The 18,468-nt window shown below is 41.5% G+C and overlaps 1 protein-coding gene across 4 annotated transcripts in view; it reads left to right on the top strand.

Annotated features, from left to right (window-relative positions):
• Window positions 1-18,468, top strand: part of EYA2 (EYA transcriptional coactivator and phosphatase 2) — a 224,994-nt gene that overhangs the window by 136,510 nt on the left and 70,016 nt on the right. For all 4 annotated transcript variants that reach the window (XM_033095320.1, XM_033095321.1, XM_033095323.1 and 1 more), the window contains exons 6-8: window positions 1,131-1,198; window positions 3,063-3,240; window positions 12,360-12,502. In XM_033095320.1, the coding sequence (XP_032951211.1) occupies window positions 1,131-1,198; window positions 3,063-3,240; window positions 12,360-12,502 (389 nt within the window). The remainder of the gene's footprint in view (window positions 1-1,130; window positions 1,199-3,062; window positions 3,241-12,359; window positions 12,503-18,468) is intronic.

Genomic DNA, 18,468 nt, shown 5'->3' with positions numbered 1-18,468 from the left:
ACCATGAAATACTCTTCAACAATAAAAAGGAATGAACTGCTGAGATGGATGAGTTTCTAAAGCATTATACTAAAGGAGAGAAGCCAGACACAAGTACATAGTATATAAGCGTATTTCTGTGAAATTTCTAGAAAAATCAAAGCTCTGGAATCAGCAACAGATCAGTGGCTGCGTGAGGCTAGCGAGGGCAGTGGGGTTGACTGCCGATGGGCAGGACGGAAAGTCGGGAGTGACGGAAGTGTTCTGAAACTGCCTCGTGGTGACAGCTGCACGATTATATCAATTTACTTTAAAAATAATTCAACTGACACTTACAATGACACTTTATAGCATAATTATACCCTCCAAAACAGCAGCATAATTTCCAATAGCCAAAAAGTGGAAGCAAGCCAAGTGTCCGTCAGCAGATAAATGGATAAAAAAGTGTGAACTATACGTACAATAGAATATGTGCTCGCTTCGGCAGCAGATATACCTACAATGGAATATTATTCAGCCTTAAAAAGGAGAGAAGTTCTGACACCTGCCGTAACATGGATGAAACTCGAAAGACATGATGCTAAATGAAATAAGCCAGTCACAGGAGGACAAATACTCCATGATTCCACTTACATAAGATACCTAACGTAGTCAAATTCACACAGAGTAGAAGGGAGGGTGCCAGGGGCTGAGGGAGGGCTCAGTGGGGAGTTATATAATGGGTACACAGTTCCAATTTAGCAAGATCAAAGAAGTTCTGGGGATGGATGGTGGTGATAGTTACACGGCAGTATGGATGTCCTTAATGCCACTGAGCTGTACACTGAAAAATGGTTAAAATTTCCATTTTCTGTACATTTTCCACAATTTTTAGAAATAAGGTGTTTTTTTCATGATCAAGTACCAGAAACTGTGTTGTGTGCACTCTCTCATTTATTTCTCACTACCATCCTTTGATGAAAGTGTTATTTCTTTTATTCATTGAGAGAAGTGAGGTGCAGAGAGATTTGGGAACTTCTCAAGGTCACAGTTTCCATCCCAGCCTCTCAGATCTCAAAGACCCCACCTTTCTGCCGCATGCTTCTCCTCCATGCCCCCCCCACCCCGACTGTAAGAAACCCTTATCTGTACCCCCGTTCTCCTTTCCGCAGGCACGGCGGGGATCTACCAAGGAGCCAATGGACTGACCAACGCGGCCGGCTTCGGCAGTGTGCACCAGGTAGATCCAGCAGCTGTCTCAGTTCTTACCTGAAGTTGTCCTTTTAAATCAGGGCACCCAGAATGCCTCCTCCTGCTCAAGCCCCCGCACCAGAAATCCAGTCTTTTATTCCCTGGGTTTGGAGAGCACAGGGGCCAGATTGTGCAAATAGCTACTGGGAAGATAGAGAGTAGAGGCAGAGAAATTGGAATTGCTAGATTTCCATAACAACAGAGGCAATGTAGTATATTCCATACTGACCTGAGCCCAAGACACCGACTATCGAATCTAGAATATGTGACTGCAAATGCGTGTGCTCTTTCACTGGACCATGAGCTTCTCAAGGGTGAAAGTACATCTTCTTCACCTGTGCGTCCCAGTGTTGAGTGCCCTGCACACAGTGGGGGCTTTATAAATGCTGGTTAAATCCAACTAAGTCACCGCTGTAAAGATGAATGCCGGCTCATAGTTTGATTCTCTTGGTTTCACTTAGAAAGTGAACTAAGAATGAACCTGCTAAAGGTGTACGGGAACTCTGCTATCTGTGCCCCTTTCCTCTCTGTCTAAAATTCTTTCAAAACAAAGATTCACGTTAACTTTCACGCTAGTGTTTAAACAAAACTACCCCGAGGTAGATGGGCTTTAGGAATATTTAACATATTTAAATATGAGGAATGCACTATTTCGTCTTCAGTGAGCTGAAAAAATCTAAATTTCATTTAAACCTTGGAATATGTGAAAATTGTTTTTCATATATTTTTGTATTTTTTCCAGTGTACTATGTGCATAGATTAAATTGTTGTAAATACAAGAGTACTTTTTAAGGTATGGTCCTTCTCTCTGGGTGTTTGTCCATTTCACCACAGGAGCTTGTCAAAAACACAGGCTTCCTAAATGTTGTCCCCCAGAAATTCTGATTCGATAGGTCTGGGGTGGGCCCAGGAAGCTGAACTTTCCGTGAGTTCCTTGCAGGGTTGAGAAGCACTGGTTTATGGTGGGGAGGGGGCGGAATATTTAAATGGGTATTGTAGGCGAGTTGGAAAATCTGGTTGGTTTACACAAAGCTTGATGTAAGAGGATTGGCATTCCTTGATTTGATCTCCAAGACTCCCTCATAGAAGATTCTGGATCTCTAATGCTCTGTGGATGCTGTTGTAGTTGCACCCCCCTCATGAACCTAAAATATCACCTAGTCTCCCGGGTGTGTGCTCTTTAATTCTCATTCATGTGTTCATTACTACCCAGTATGTACTGAGTGCTTACTTGTCGTATATGTGTCCAGCACTGTTTTAGACACTGGAGATACAGCAGTGACCAAGACAGACGCTGTCAGGGCCACACCCATGTCCCTCAGGGTGCACCTGCTCACCCCGGGGGTGATGCCAGTCTCTGCATCCCTGGGCCCATGTATGTGTTCTAAAACCAATGCACAGAGTAGGCAGGAAGAGCCAGGGAATTAAACCCCCCTGGAAGCAGCTCCCAAAGACTGGCTGGAATTGGCTCCATTGCTCCTTGGAGAGGCCGTTCTGAGATGTGTGTTTTATTCCATCCCATCATTTCCCCAGTAGAATTCACTCCAGTCCCCACTTAGTAGCCTCGGAATTGGCTACTATCTCTTCTTCCCTTCACTACCCCACTTTCCTACTCCCCAACTGGTATCTCTTTCACCCCCCAAATACGCTAATTGCTCTTGGATCCTTCTCTCAGTGTCTGCTTCTGGGGAAAGTCCCTGCCCTCATAGAGCTTTTATTCTAAGGGGAGACAGGGACAGAGACAGTAGACCCACCCAGGAGGCCCCCCGACTTCATCAGCCTGTGACGGGCCGACCTAAGGCCCATGCCCAGGGAGTCTTCCTCACTCACTGCCTCTGTGTTCCCCTTTCCAGGACTACCCTTCCTACCCCGGCTTCCCTCAGAGCCAGTACTCCCAGTATTACAGCTCCTCCTACAACCCTCCCTACGTCCCGGCCAGCAGCATCTGCCCTTCCCCCATCTCCACGTCCACCTACGTCCTCCAGGAGGCATCGCACAACATCCCCAACCAGAGTTCTGAGTCACTTGCAGGTACGTACCGTCACTGTCACGTGGTCATTCATGGCTGTGGTCTGAGCTCTTATAGGAAGGAGAGACTGGACATCAGTTCCAGTAATGAACTGGTCACTCAAAGGCTAAATCCAGCCCTCAGCTATATTTTGTTGGCCTTTCTGTGTGTGTGTGTGTGTGTGTGTGTGTGTGTGTGTGTCTGTGTGTGTGTTTAGTTGAACCCATGTTTAAAAGTCAGACATTTTTACCTAAACATTCTAATTTTTCAACCTGTGGAACCCCCCCCCAGATTATGGGCAATATGTGGAAGAATCCACATCGTGGCCCCTTGGTGGTACACATCACCAGCCTGTGGAGTCATTCATTCATTGCACAAATCTTCTACGCACATTTCTCCTCTTTTATGAGATGGTTTGGCTTTATCCACATTAAATGACATGACAGCAATAAGTTAGAAAGTCGAAATGGAAAGAAATAACATTGTATTTTGTTCTTTTCTTGTCTTTCCTGAAACCTACTGGTGTTATGGAGCTCTGTAGGACCTAAGCTAGCTAGCATGATGTTGTGTGGATATTCGTTCAATAAATATTAATTGGTTAATGGTTAAAAAAAGAACAATAGCAAATATCTACCTCTGGAGTTCCTGGAGTTCTTGGTGTAGTTGTTGCTTCTAGCCCTTATACTTTCGCTCCCTAGGGACGAGTTCGTTGTCCTAGATTTGGTGATAAATGGAGACAACATGACGAAGCATTTTTAGTCAACTTTTGAGGCAGTTTAGGACTTGAGTATTGATTTTGGTCAGTGTGTGATCTCATCACAGACTGCTTAAAGAATGCATGATACCTATGTAACAATTTCCTAATTGCTTTTTTTGAAGGGTGTGGAATTTAACAAACTTTTCTTGGTCATAATCCTGAAGTATCCTGCTTTTCAGAATGTGGCCTCTCCAAACTGGATGCAGAAAGGAAATATAAGCATCTTTAAGCAGATGCCCCTGGGTATCTATCATCTAATGTTTATCTGGATTCCAAGACGGACTTCACAAGGATTTGTGTTATGTGAGAAGGTCTTTTCTGTTCCTCATCAGAAGCGAACATAAAGCCTCCTTGCATCTCTGAAATTTGTCTTTCTTGTTTCCCCCTTTTCTTCATTTATCCATTAGTCTAAGGTTCAATGATACGTGGTTGAGATGGTTTTTACTGTGTGTCTAACAAACTCACATAAAATCTAATGACATAAATAATTGTCAGCTATCATTAAGAGGCAAGGTCTCTTGCCTCTTCCCCCAGTGTTTGTTATAAAGGAAGGGCATGTACGCATGTGTATCTGTGTACACACGCGCACACGCGTGCACACACACACACACGCACTCACTCACTCATGCACGCTCTTAAAATTTCCCATAAAAACTCCACTTCTGAAATTATCCAAGATCTCCTTGAGTGGTTGGTTCCAAACTCCCGAGGCCCAGGGGTTTATATATTACTGACAGCTCACACACACTCTGCGTTGCCTGATGCTCTTCTCCACCCTCAGCCCCCAGCCCCCAGCCCCACTGCAGTGCCGTCCGCACTGACATGCATTAACAGTTAGATGAAGCCCCAACAATTTGCAAATGATTGCAGGCCAATTTGCTGATGCAGAAGGCAAAATGTGAACATTTGACGCCACTCAAGAGAAAAGACAAATCATTAGTGGGTGCTGAAGAAATTTTTTCTTTAAAAATTTTTAAGTACAATATGAATTACCTCAAAAGAAGTTGGAGGGTTTTTGGTTTGTTTCTTTTTTTTAACTTCTGAGATGGTCCCGCTCTGTCAATAGAAGGAGAAAAGTTTTTTCAAATCTCTCAAGAAGAAATTTGGAACACTCTTCCATGCAGTTTGGCAATATCTACCAAATTTAAAATGCATGTACTCTTTAACTTAATTTTTCTACTTCTAGAAATTTACTCTGAAGATAAATTCCCACATTGATACAAAGACTTAAATAAAAGAGAATGTTTATTGCAACAGCATCAGAGCAAAAGACTGAAAACCACGTAAATATCCATTAACAGTAGTTGGGTTAAACAAATTATAATGCGGTCATCAGCTGCATTCCATCCATCTGTTAAAAAAGAGTGAGCTAGGTATATCTACACTAATATGGGTCTCTGAATGATGGTGAGAGGTGATAAAAGGTGCAAAAGAACTACAAGTATAATAGGGTCCTGGGTTGTTTTTTTAAGTGTCAGTGGTGTAATTTAATACTCATATTTGCATAAGAACTTTCTGGAAGGATTCAAAAGTAACTGTTAACATTTTCTCTGAGGAGAGAACTAGAGTTAAAAGACTAGATGTAACAGACAGTCTATAGTCTATTCCACTCAACAACCACAGAATACACTCTTTTTTTTTGAGACATTTACCAAAATAGACATATTCTGGGCCTTAAATCAACTTCCATTACATTTAAAAGGATTCAAGTTATACAAATAATGTTCTCTGAAAACAGTAGAGCTAAATTAGAAATAAATAACAGAAAGAGTTTTGGAAAAGTCCCAAATATTTAGAAGCAAAATAATACACTTTTAATAACTCATGTGTGATAGTTAATTTTGTGTGTCAAGCTGATAGGACTAAGGGATGCCCCAATCACTGGTAAAACATTATTTCTGGGTGTGTCTGTGAGGGGGTCTCCAGAAGAAATTAGCATTTGAATCAGTACACAGAGTAAAAAACGATGGCCCTCCCCAATGTGGGTGGGCATCATCCAATCCATTAAGGGTCCATGTGGAACAAAAAGGCAGAGGAAGGGCAATTTCACTCACTTCTTAAGGTGGGACGTCCATCTTTTCCCGACCTCACACATTAGGACTCTTGCTTCTCAGGCCTCTGAACTCAGGCTGAACAGTACCACTCACTGCCTTTCCTGGTTCTACAGCTTGCAGATGGCAGCTAGAGGGAATTCTCAGCTTCTGTAAGCATGTGAGCCAGTGCCTATTATATGTATATGTAGATAGATAGATAGATAGATAGATAGATAGATAGATAGATAGATAGATAGATAGATAGATTACCCTGACTAATACACCATGGGTCACAGAAGAAATCAAGGGGAACTTAAAATATATTATTTTGAACTTAATGAAAATAAAACACAACTTATCAAAAATTTTAGGACGTCACTAAAGCAGTATTTAAGGGAAATTTATAGCACTAAAGGACTATATTAGAAAAAAAGAAAGGTTTCAAATCAAAACCTCATCTTCCACCTTAAGAAACTGGAAAAAGAAAAGCAAATCAAAACCAAAGTGAGCCAAAGAAGGAAAACAATAAAGATCAGAATGGAAATCAGTGAAATCTAAAAACAAAAAAAAAAATAGAGAAAATCAGTGAAACCAAAAACTGGTTCTTTGAGAAGATCGATAAAATTGATAAAACTCTGGACTGGCTGATGCAGAAAAAAAGAGGAGACATAAATTACCAATAAGATGAGAGCAATGACATCACTATAGACCCTACAAATATTAAAAGGATAATAATGCAATTTTATAAATAACATCATGCTAATAAATTTGACAACTTAGATGAAATGGGCAAATTCCTTGGAGGACAAAAACTTCCAAAGCTCACTCAAGAAGACCTAGATAATCTAAACAGGCCTATATTAAATAAATTGAATTTTTTATTAAAAATCTTCCCACAAGGAAATCATCAGACCCTAATGGCTTCACTGATTAATTCTACCAAAATTTAAGTATAAAATATCAGTTCTACATGAATTCTTCAAGAAAATTGAGGAAGGACTGTTTCTCAACTCATTCTTTGAGGCCAGCATTACCCTGATGCCAAAACCAGACAAAGCTGTTATAAAAAAAAGAAAATGAAAGACCAATATCCCTCATAAAAATAGATACAGAATTTCTAAACAAAATGTTAGCAAAGCAAGTTCGACTATATATTAAAGAAGGATAATGCATCATGACCAAGTGAGGTTTCTCCCAAGAATACAAAGTTGGTTGAAAATTTGAAAATCAATATAATTTGCCATATTAATTAACTAGAAAGAAAAACAAAAGGGTCATCATGATAGATTTTTAAAAAACCATCTAATAAAATCTATCTTCTCTTCCTGATAGAAATCCCAAATTAGGAGTAGAAGGGAATTTCCTTTACTAGAAAAAGATATGCTATAGACTGAAAGTTCGTACCTCTGCCCCAAATTCATATGTTGAAGCCCTAATCCCCTAATATGATGGTATTTGGAGATGAGGTCTCTGGGAGATTAGGCCATGAGGGTGGAGCCCTCACAAATGGGATCAGTGCCCTTATAAAAAGAGATGTGAGAGAGATGATATCTCTCTACCATGTGTGGAGACAGCAAGAAGTCCATCTACAAACCAGGAAGAGGACTCTCGGGAGGAACCAAATTGGGCAGTTCATTGATCTTAGCCTCCCCAGCCTCCAAAATTGTGAGGAATAATTCTCTGTTGTTTATGTCACCCAGTCTATGGTATTTTTGTTAAAGCAGCTCCAACTGACTAAAACAGGACAGCTACAACTACCCCCAAAAGATCAGAAACAAAACAAGGGTGTCCATTCTTACCAGTTCTATTAAACGTGTACTAGAGGTTCTAGCCATGAGGCAAGAACAGTCAATCAAAGGCATCCGTATTGGAAAAGAAGCAAAAGTTCATGAACTAAAAAGAAGTAAAATGACATGATGACCTTTGTAGAAAATTGGATAGAGTCTACAAAATGGCTACTAGAACTAAAAAGTTGAGTTTAGCAACATTGCAGGGTACTAGGTGAATATATAAAAATCAATTGTATTTCTACATGCTAACAGCAAATGATAGGAAGTGCAATACTTTTAATGCCATTTATAATAACATCAAAAATATGAACTACTTGGGGATAAATCTGACAAAAGATGTATACACTTAAAACTATAAAACGCCAAAGAGAGAAGTTAAATATTTTAATAAACAGAGATATATACCTCATTCATAGGTCAGAAGACTTAATATTGTTAAAATGTCAATTCTCCTCAAATTGAGCTATCGATTTGACACAATCTCTGGCAACATCCCAGGCTCTGTTGTAGAAATTGGTAAGCTGATCTAAACTTCATATGGAAATACAAAGGACTTAGAATAGCCTCAACATCTCTGATACAGAAGAACAAAGTTAGAAGGCTGATACTACCTGATTTTAAGACTTATTACAAAGCCACAGTAATCAAGACAGTATAGTACTGGCATAAAAATAGAAAAGAAGATCAATGGACCAGAATAGAGAGTTCAGAAATAAATCTATATGTGTACGGGCAACTGATTTTTGACAAAGGTTCCAGGACAACTCCATGGAGAAAGGATACTCTTCTCAACAAAAGGTGCTGGACCAACAGGATATCTATAGTCAGAAAAACTGTTCTTCAATCCATACCTCACATAACATACAAAAATGAACACAAAATAGATCATAGACCTAAATATAAAACTATAAATCTCTAAGAAAACAGGAGAAAATCTTTGTGACTTTGAGTGAAGCAAAGAGTTCTCATCTATGATACCAAAAGCATAGACCTCATCTATGATCCAAAAAGAAAAATAATGATATGAACTGGATTTCATAAATAATTTAAACTTTTGCTCTTCAAAAGACATTGTTTGGTTAATGAAAAGACAAGCCACAGTCTGGGAGAAAATAATTGCTGAGCGCATGTCTTTATATAGTGGGAGTTATCCAGAAACAGAACCAGTGGGGGTGGGGAGAGGGAGAGATAAAAGGATTTATTATAATTGTCTCACGTGGTTATGGAAGCCAACAAACCCCAAGATCCGTCTTCTGCAAGCAGGAAAAGAAGAAAAGCTACTAGTGTAATTCAGTCCAAGTCAGAAGGCCCGAGAACCAGGAGCTCCAATGTCTGAGGGCAGGAGAAGATGGACTTCCCAGTTCAAGAATGGAGAGAAGCCACCTTTCCTCTGCCTTTTTGTTCTTTGGACCCTCAATGGTTGGATGACGCCCACCCACATTGGTCAGAGCAGATCTTCTCTACTCAATCTACTGATTCACATTCTAATCTCTTCTGGAAACACTCTTACAGATACACTCAGAAATAATGTTTTACCAGCTATCTGGGAATCCCTTAGCCCAGTTAACTTGACACGTGAAATGAACCAGCACACATGTGTATCCAGAATATATAAGGAACTCTCAAAACCCAAGAATAAGAAAACAAACAACCCAGTAAAGAAATAGGCAAAATATTTGAACAGACCCTTCACCAAAGAAGATACGGGGAAGGCAAAAAAGCACATGATTAAGATGCCAGTCTTAGTCATTAAGGAAATGCAAATAAATCCACAATGAGATGCCAGTGCATACCTGCTAGAATGGCTATAATCACAAAGACCAACCATACCAAGGGTTGGCAAGGATGTAGAACAACTAGAACTTTCTCACCCTGCTGGTGGAAACGTGGGATGGTTCAACCTCTTTGGAAAATAATTTAGCCGTTTCTTAAAAAGGCAAACGCAAACTGTACCATATGACCTAATAATCATACTCGTGAAAAAGAAGGCTTATGTCCATGCAAAGACTGCTATGTGAATGTTCATAGCAGCCTTATTCCAACCAAAAAACTAGAATCAACCCAACTGTCCACCCACAGATGACAGATTAACAAAGTGTGGTATATCCATATAAAAGAATAGCACTCAGCAACACAGAGGAATGAATTATCGATGTACATAACAACATGAATTGAATCTCAAAACAATTGTGCTGGCTGAAAGAAGCCAGACAAATTATATATATATATATATATATATATATACATATATATATATACACACACACACACACACACACACACACACATATACATATGTATATATATAGTGACTCCATTTTTTAAAAACAAATGGAGCTTGTTTTACAGTACAAACTAACTGATAGTGAAAGAAAGCAGATCCATGGTTGCCTGGGAAGAGAGCAGAGGAAAAGATTACAAAGGGATCATAAGGGAACTCTTGGAGATGCTGGACTTGTTCATTATCTTGGTTTCACAGATTTATACGTATGTGAAAACTTATCAGATTGGGCACTCTAACTATACCTGGTTTATTATATGTCGATTATACCTCAGTAAAGCTTTTAAAATAACTAAGGAAAAGCTTTTTTAAAAAAAATACAACGAAAAAGAGTAAAATGACTCCAAGAAAGGTTTGTATAAATTGCTCTAGCTTGTGTACCTCTGACTATGACCTAGAACTGGGACGCTTCTTTCTCAAGACTACATGAGATTGGGAAAAGGGTTGTGGGTTTTTTTGGCATCCCTAATAAATTGGCTCCACATATACCTTATGTAGACATTCCTAGGTAGCTGGTGTTTCCCCCTCTTTTTAGTAATATTTGCCTGGGTTATAATGGGGTGTACAAATGTTTTCTAAGGTCCCATAGCCTTAGACCGACCAAGTCAACCAGGATAAACCTTATTTACATGACTCTTAAGCATCTGCAAATTTATTTACCGCCTATTCGTCATCCTCCAGAAGAAAGTCTTTGCTAGGTTGATGTTTGGGAATCTCTAACACTGTATCCTGAAAATGATGGAAGTTGGAGACGGCCCAGCAGTCCTGACAACTCAAAATCACATCTCTTCTTAGTATGTCCTTAGTCTGCTAAGAAGTTTTATAAATATTATATAAACAAAGTTCTGTCCTTTGGGTTTTGGAGGGAAATAGTCCTTCCAAGATAGGGGGAAAAAAAAAAAACACACACACACAACTCAGTCCATTGCCAAATATTTTTAGACAAAAGCATTTCCCCCCGATGATCCAAGAACTGGTGATTATGGAAGGAGAGATGGAGTCCACAGGATACATTTGGGAGCTAAACAAGCAGCTGTAAACTGAGAAAGTGGGATGGGATGTCCTCTAAGGTGCCACGCTGGATTACAGTTCTGTCACTCAAGTGACAAGGGCAGGCCCCAAATTTTAGTTCTGGCTCTACCTCGGATATGCAGGGTTAACAACAGACTTCCGTCCTCTCACTAAGCCTCAGTTCCTTCCTTAGTTCAATAAAGTCAATCAAGGCTAATCAAAAGCTATTTATCTAAAACTTGCACGCGTAAGAAACAACACAACTCGGATGCTGGCTTTGGGACTCAAGTGCCACGAGGGTACTGCTCACTTGTTCAGGGCGTGAGCTTGGCAGCCTCTCAGCGCCCGTGTCCAGAAACACCACCTCGATGAGAAGCAGCAGGTGCCTGCCCTCTGCCCTGCCCCTTCTCACTGGTTTTCATGTGTATGTGAATCTAGTGAAGCCAGATCTCAATTCACATCATTTATTGACATCTCCTAATTGCCAGCCCTGTGCTGGATGCTTTCAAGTATATAATGTCATTTAATTCTCAAACGGACAAAGCTCTTAACAAGTAGACCTTAAAGAACTTGCTTTGAAGAGAGAATGGAGCAAGCTGCATAGGAACAGGAACATGGGGAATTCTCCCCCATACCCCCCACCACCACCACCACCCCTGCCCCATTAACCCCCAAGGAGGGGTCTCTTAATGGGTGAGGCCCAGCTACACAGAAATATTTATTTTCTTCCTCTGTTAGTCTAGGAATTCTCAGGCTTTAGGATATACAGAGAGTTGTAAATGCAAAACACTGTTCACTGTAATTACAGCTCCCCCAGCGGCCCCGCCCTCACTGCTCACTGTTCACAGAGTCTCAGATCCATACTCAGACGTCCCTCATCCATGAGGCCTTCCCTGACTTGCCTCATATAACTTAGTGACCTCCCATCCGATGTACTCTATAACACATGTCCCCACCGGGCATATTGTATATTTCCTTATTTGTCTAATGTCTCTCCTGTCTCTGGAATCTGGGTGCTGTGAGAACCAGCACCTGGAACCAGGTCTGCTGAATAAATCTTTCATGAATGATGAATGAATGATGGATGAATGAATGCTCATGAATGGCCATTTAAAAGGCTCTCTGGAGTAATTTGGATTCTGAATGGCCTTTGCCTTCGGTGCTGCCTTTGGGACCTACCACTTTGGCATTATATGGTTCTGGTGTGATATTTCTTAGAAGACACTCGGCAAAGCTTCTGATATGTCCACCTTCCCCTTTCCTCCACCAGCTGAATATAACACACACAACGGACCTTCCACACCTGCCAAAGAGGGAGATACAGAGAGGCCGCACCGGGCCTCCGACGGGAAGCTCCGAGGCCGGTCCAAGCGGAGCAGTGACCCCTCCCCAGCAGGCGACAATGAGATTGAGGTAACTCGCACGGCCTCTCTGTGCCTTGGGGAATGTGCTCTCCATCTGTGACCCGAGCAGGAGAGTGGGGGGCAGAGTTTTGTCCAAGTACATGGGGGAGAATGGCTCTTTGTGTTCACAAAGTGCATTGACAGAGAAAAGAGCACTTGGAGGAAAATTGGTAAGAATTAGATTGGCCACACGAAAGCACTGTTGACTGATGGGCTAGGAAATGTGACCCTGGAAATAGTAAAGAACGGTGGTTCTCAAACCTAGTAAGCCGCCGCAGGATCATCTGGGAGCTTCTGAAAACCCGGACTGCTGGGCCCCATCCCCAGAGTTCCCGATTCAGCGGGGCCTGAGACTTTGCATCCCTAACTAGTTCCCAGACGCTACCGGTGCTGCTGGGCTGGGGATCACTCTTTGAGATCCCCCATAAAGACGACAATGGCCAGTGGACCTTCCCTGCCGGGTAGAGTGGTTCTTAACCCTGGCTACATATTAGAATCACCTGGGATGCTTTTTAAAATACAGATGCCCAGGGCCCAACCCCAGAGTAATTAAATAAGCATGGCAGGGGTGGGGCAGTTCTCAGTGTTCCCCTAATGATTCTAATATGGCTTAGACATTTATCTCCCTGGAGACAGGAGGCTGGCTCGAGTGAGTGTGCGTCGTTTCTATGATTCTGAGTTTCTCAAAGAGTGGTTCTCAACCTGGGCTGTACCTTAGAATCTCCTGGGGAGCTTTGAGAAATCTTCATTCGGAAGCTGCACCCAGATCAATGAAATCGGACTCCCTGAGGGTAAACCCAGGCATCAGTATTTTTAAACTCCGCAGGCGATTTCAGTGTACAGTCCAGGCTGAGAACGGCTGGTGCCAGGGATGCACCGATCTTTATTGTAATAAAGCAAGTGTAGGATTATTGGTCAGGCACTGACATTTCCCCAAAACAAGCAAACAAAAAAGAACAGCATGCCCGAGAGAAGGGGGAGGGTACTAGTGAGGACAGAGGACAGACAGACACCCAAAAAACAGGTCGAAGCAACAGTTATCAATCAAGAGAGAAAAACGGCATGTACACTAGGTCGTACTTCTTTGCAACAGGCAGTCATTTGTTGGCTTGAGTGTGCCGTGGGTGTGTGTAGAGTACTTCAAAGCCAATGTCGGTGCCAAGAAATCCAAATGCATCATCATCACATCCCTTTTCATAATCTTGTCCAATAGACGTAGCGGCTACAAAGCTTGAGCCAGTTAGCCCAGTAACTCAGGTTTGCTAAGAAATACCATTTTCATCATTTCCTTAAAATCAAGGTAATTTTGACTCTGAGTCCCCATCCCATCTGGGTGGTAGGAAATTCCATCTCATTACTGGGGCACCTCCCCTCCCAGAACTGCATGAGAATCTCAGGGTTCGAGTGGTCTCAGAAATCAGAATACAAACTGCTGACGTCCGACTTGGCTTGGTCACTGCCACCTTCCTCACTGTCCGTGCCCACAGTGGTCAGTGAAAGTCCAGCCGTTCTCTGGGGTTTCCATGCCATACACCGGGCATACACAGCCTTGCTGAAGACAAGAATCTCGGAGTATGAACTGCAATCCTTTGGTTGCAAGCAATAGAAACCAGTTCCGGTTACTTAAGCAAACAGGAATTTACTGGGAGGAAGACATAAAACCAGGATGAGAAAGAATTGTAACAAAGGCCATGCTGAGGAATCCAGGAAACCTTCAGGGTGCCAGGCCCTGCTGGAGAGGGAACCGTTTGAAATTCTAGTGTTACTTCACTCGATGTTTGATTCCAAGGAGACTGCATCCCACTGGCCTTGCTTGGATCTTACGCTTGTTACCAATTGACACTCCCACCAAACAATGCACAATAGGCAAAGAAAACCAGGGGCTCTTATCAGGAGGGGGTAGATGCTGGGGGCACAAATGACAAATGCCCACTGCCAGGACATTTGACATTGAGCCAGTCTTTACTACTAGGGCTGAATTACTTCACCAGTCTTCACAATTAGGGCCGTGTCTGTTGTTTATGGCTGGTGTCTGTTCCAACCATCCTAGGTGTTAAATATTTTGAACATCACTTCTGTCCCCTGCATTTGATCAATCTCCAGCAGCCATTTCCTCTGAGAGCTTGACCACCCTGGGGACCTGCCACAGAACAAGTGTTTCTACTGCTCCTGGACTATTCTCAGTCCAGGGTCTTTTGTTCCTGCTTCTCCTCTTATTCTTAAAGGCCCCCACCTTCCAAAATTGAGGAGACTTCACACAGTCCCCTCAACAAAAGGGAAGAAGGAAGTTTATTGACCTCAGGTTGTCCTGGCTTTCTGCCCTCCCATATTCCTGAGGATTTTCTACCAGCTTGAAGTTGCAGAGCTATAGAAGTCATGGAGAGCAACCCATACTTTAATATTAAAAAAAAATAAAAATGTATTCGGTCACCTCACACGATTTCTGCTCTTGGTAGGAGATGGTGGGGGTGGAGAGACATTTTTCCATTAAATGGAGAAGGAGGTGGGGGTAGAATGGAAGTCAGGGATTATGGGGTGCTATTATTCTGGAAACATCTGCTTCTTGATTCCAGAGTAAGTACCACTGGGCAGGAACGGTTGAAAAGGTGTGAGCTGTGTTTCACTTCTGTACTTAATGTCAGCATGGAGGGTTTGCATGGGTCACACCTCTTAAGTCTTTGGCAGTTTTGCTAATGACTGAAGCCCACGAGAGACAAATTATGTGGAGAAGTGGAAAGGAGGAAAATTCTGAGTTTGTATTAGTTAAAAATCCCTTGGCTGCAGGTGCCAGAAACCAACTTGAGCCAGCTTAAACGAAAAAGCAGATTTTATATTAAGGATACAGGGATTCTCATAGAACCCAACGGCAGGGCTACAGGGGAGTGTCAGCAAGATACCGGCACCAGAGGTAGATGGGGCAAGAAAATGCATTTACACCTCCTCTCCCCACAAGCCACAGTGAAGGTGCTAGAATCGACAAGCCATAGTGACTTTTCAGTGTCCTCATGTACCGCTTCCCAGGCGTGGCTCTCCTCAGGCCCCTATTCTGCTTCTAACTGAAGCCAGATCCTGCAGACATGTAGTTGTTCCATCTCTCACCCCTCTGTTCCTGTCTCTCTGCAGACTGGCCTTCCTTGTGCTTCAAATCTTATGTCTACCAACATGGACCCAAAGACCATGAATTTCTATCTAGACCCCAATTTTAAGTTCCCAAGGAAAGGCCTCTGACCTAACTAGCGTCAGGGACCCACGCTGGCCCAAACCCCAACAGGTAGGGCTTAGGGTCACCATCAGAATGCCACCAAACACCTACCCACTCAGCAGCTAGGGCAGGGGAATATCATGGTGGGCTAGCGGGGAAGGGACAGAGCTTCTTCAAAGGGGGTGGCATGGGTAACTTAGCTGAGCCTGCATTAAATTGGAAAATATTCATGGAGTTTTTAAAATTCTCTTTCCAAAATTTCTAAGTTTAACTGATCCAACCCAGTTAATTCAGATAAATTAGGCTTAGCATATTTCACTCCCAGAGCACGCCTCAAAAACAGTGGTTTTCTAACATTTTTTTTTACCATGACCCAAAGTAAGAACTGTATTTAATATCATGACCCAGCACATACATATACGTAAATATAACTAGACAAAAAGAAAAAATCACAAAACGCTACTCAGGTCTGCTAATTGTTTGAAAACCCCTGCATTGGTTGACCTTTTCCCTTCTACCTACACCCTTCTCTTTATTTTTAAAGACGTGGCAAATGCTAATACGTAAATACAGCCACTGAGTTCCAGAAAGGTTTCAACGGTGACCCACTGACAATGGCACACTGAGTAGGTATTTGCCTCCACTCCCCTCCACTGCCCAAGCCCAGCCACACAGATGATCAATCAGGCCCTTTGTTCTTAAAAATAATGATCACCAGAAAAATGAGGAAAACCAACAGTATAAAAATATAAGATAAATATGTAGGACAAATGCCAGGATAAATATGTAAGGTAAAGGTCAAGAAAGGTAATTTAAGAAACAGCAAAGAACTTTGAAAAATTCTGATTGCTTTCCTTATAAAGATTCAAAGAACTCTTGCAGCCATAAAATAAGAAGTATAAGCTATTGGGAAAGGAACACTCAGAGACAAAGAATTCCTATAAATTTTAAAACGTCAGTGAGAATCGAAAGTGGAAGAGAACGTTTAAGAAATCTCTCAGAACATAGGTCAAAAAGACAACATTTTTTTTTAAAGATATCCAATATCAATCCACAAGGTTTAATTTGACTATTGGAAATTCCAGAAAAGAGAAAACAGTGGAAAAGATGGGAGGAAATTATTTCAAGAAATAAGATTGAAGACACTTAAGTGCTGAACACTATGAATAAAAAAAGACCACACCTAGATATATCCTCATGGAAATTGAGGATGCCAAGTATAAAGAAAAATCCTTAAAAAAACCCTAAAGAAAAAAAAATAACCACAAAGGACTGAGGACAAGTGAAACACCAGACTTCTCATCAATCATGCTGAGCACTACAAGATAATGGAGGAATTCTTTCAAAGATCTAAAGGACATTGTTTTCCAATTAGAATTCCGGACCCACAGGAGCTGTAGAGCAAAATAAAGGTACCACCAGATATGCAAGAATTCAGGAAGATTATTTTCCATGCACCCTATCAGAAGAAGCAACTTAACGATGTATTCAACAAGCAAAACAAGGAAGAAAACCAAGAAAGAGAGATTTGGGATCCAGGAAACAGTGGATCTGAACCAGAAATAACAGTAAAGGGAAGTCTCAGAATGCTAGCTATGCAGCAAATCTAAGGATGACCCAGTCTGCATTGGAGCATTCTGTCACTGAGGATGGATATCTTTGATATAGAGGGTGTGGCAGAATTTGAGATTCTAGTGAAGGCACCTTATTGGAAACAAGAAAATAATTAAAGCAACTAATAAACTCCAGCAAAAACAAAATGTTGCATGATTCCTACGTGAACACACTGAGATATGGCATGATTTTAATCGGGATAGCGTGCAAGAAAGGAGAATGCATATTACCTTGATGGTAGGAACAGTCTCCTTCAAGTGGCTCTGGGGTTAGGACATTGGACACACAGAGAAGGAAGTGAAATTCTAGCACGTTACTTGGCTCTGCAGTGAACAGTTATCACAAGATATAAGTGGTCTTTACTAGTTACCAACTTTAAAAATCAACATATAGACAGAGCACAGAAGACTTAAGTATAGTTATAAAACTAAATACACAAGCCAATCTGTCCACGTTGACAATGCAAAAGTAAAGCTAGAGCTGATAAATATCAGAGAGGGGAGGAGGTGGGGAAAAGAATAGAGACACCAAGATCCAATATCTTCCAGAGTGCGTTTACTGTGTTAACCAAGGGAGAATGTCCATAGCTGATGGAATGGGAAATAGAGGGGTTCACATGTGTGAAAAATATAAAGTTCTGGAGAAATGGTGGAGATTACCATGAGCTCAACCCAAAACTTCCAGATTGCTACGTCAAAAGATATTGTCTAAATTTGGCACATCAAATAAGTAAAGGTATAAATGTGTTATTTAGAGTTGTGGAGGTAACCACCAGAATTGCTGAAAACAGAAATGGTCAGAAGTAGCTGGACTGACAGCGAGCTGTGAATGTCAAATGGTAGTATTCATTTTGTCAAATGAGTTATATGATTTTTATTACTGTGTTTGGACTGAACACCTTTTTTGAGCTGTTATGTGGAAGGCAAAAACAGGCTTCTTGGTTCTGGCATCTATTGGGTTGTTAGGAGCTCAGAAATTGGCCATCAGCATCCTCTTTACACAGCTGAGGTTGGACGGGGACGCAAGGACACATCAGTAGGTTGCATGTTTTATAACTTAAAGATAGTGTTTTTCAAGACTCCTTTTTCCTCCAGAGAATTAATTTCTGCAGACATTAAGTCAGATGCAAGTGAGTCCATTTGTCTCCATTCTCTTCCTCT

Source organism: Rhinolophus ferrumequinum, chromosome 23 (genome assembly GCF_004115265.2).
Source record: "Rhinolophus ferrumequinum isolate MPI-CBG mRhiFer1 chromosome 23, mRhiFer1_v1.p, whole genome shotgun sequence".
In the NCBI taxonomy this organism is placed as follows: Eukaryota; Metazoa; Chordata; class Mammalia; order Chiroptera; family Rhinolophidae; genus Rhinolophus; species Rhinolophus ferrumequinum.
Note: the sequence above shows the minus strand (reverse complement) of the source record. Positions and strands in the feature narration are given on the sequence as shown.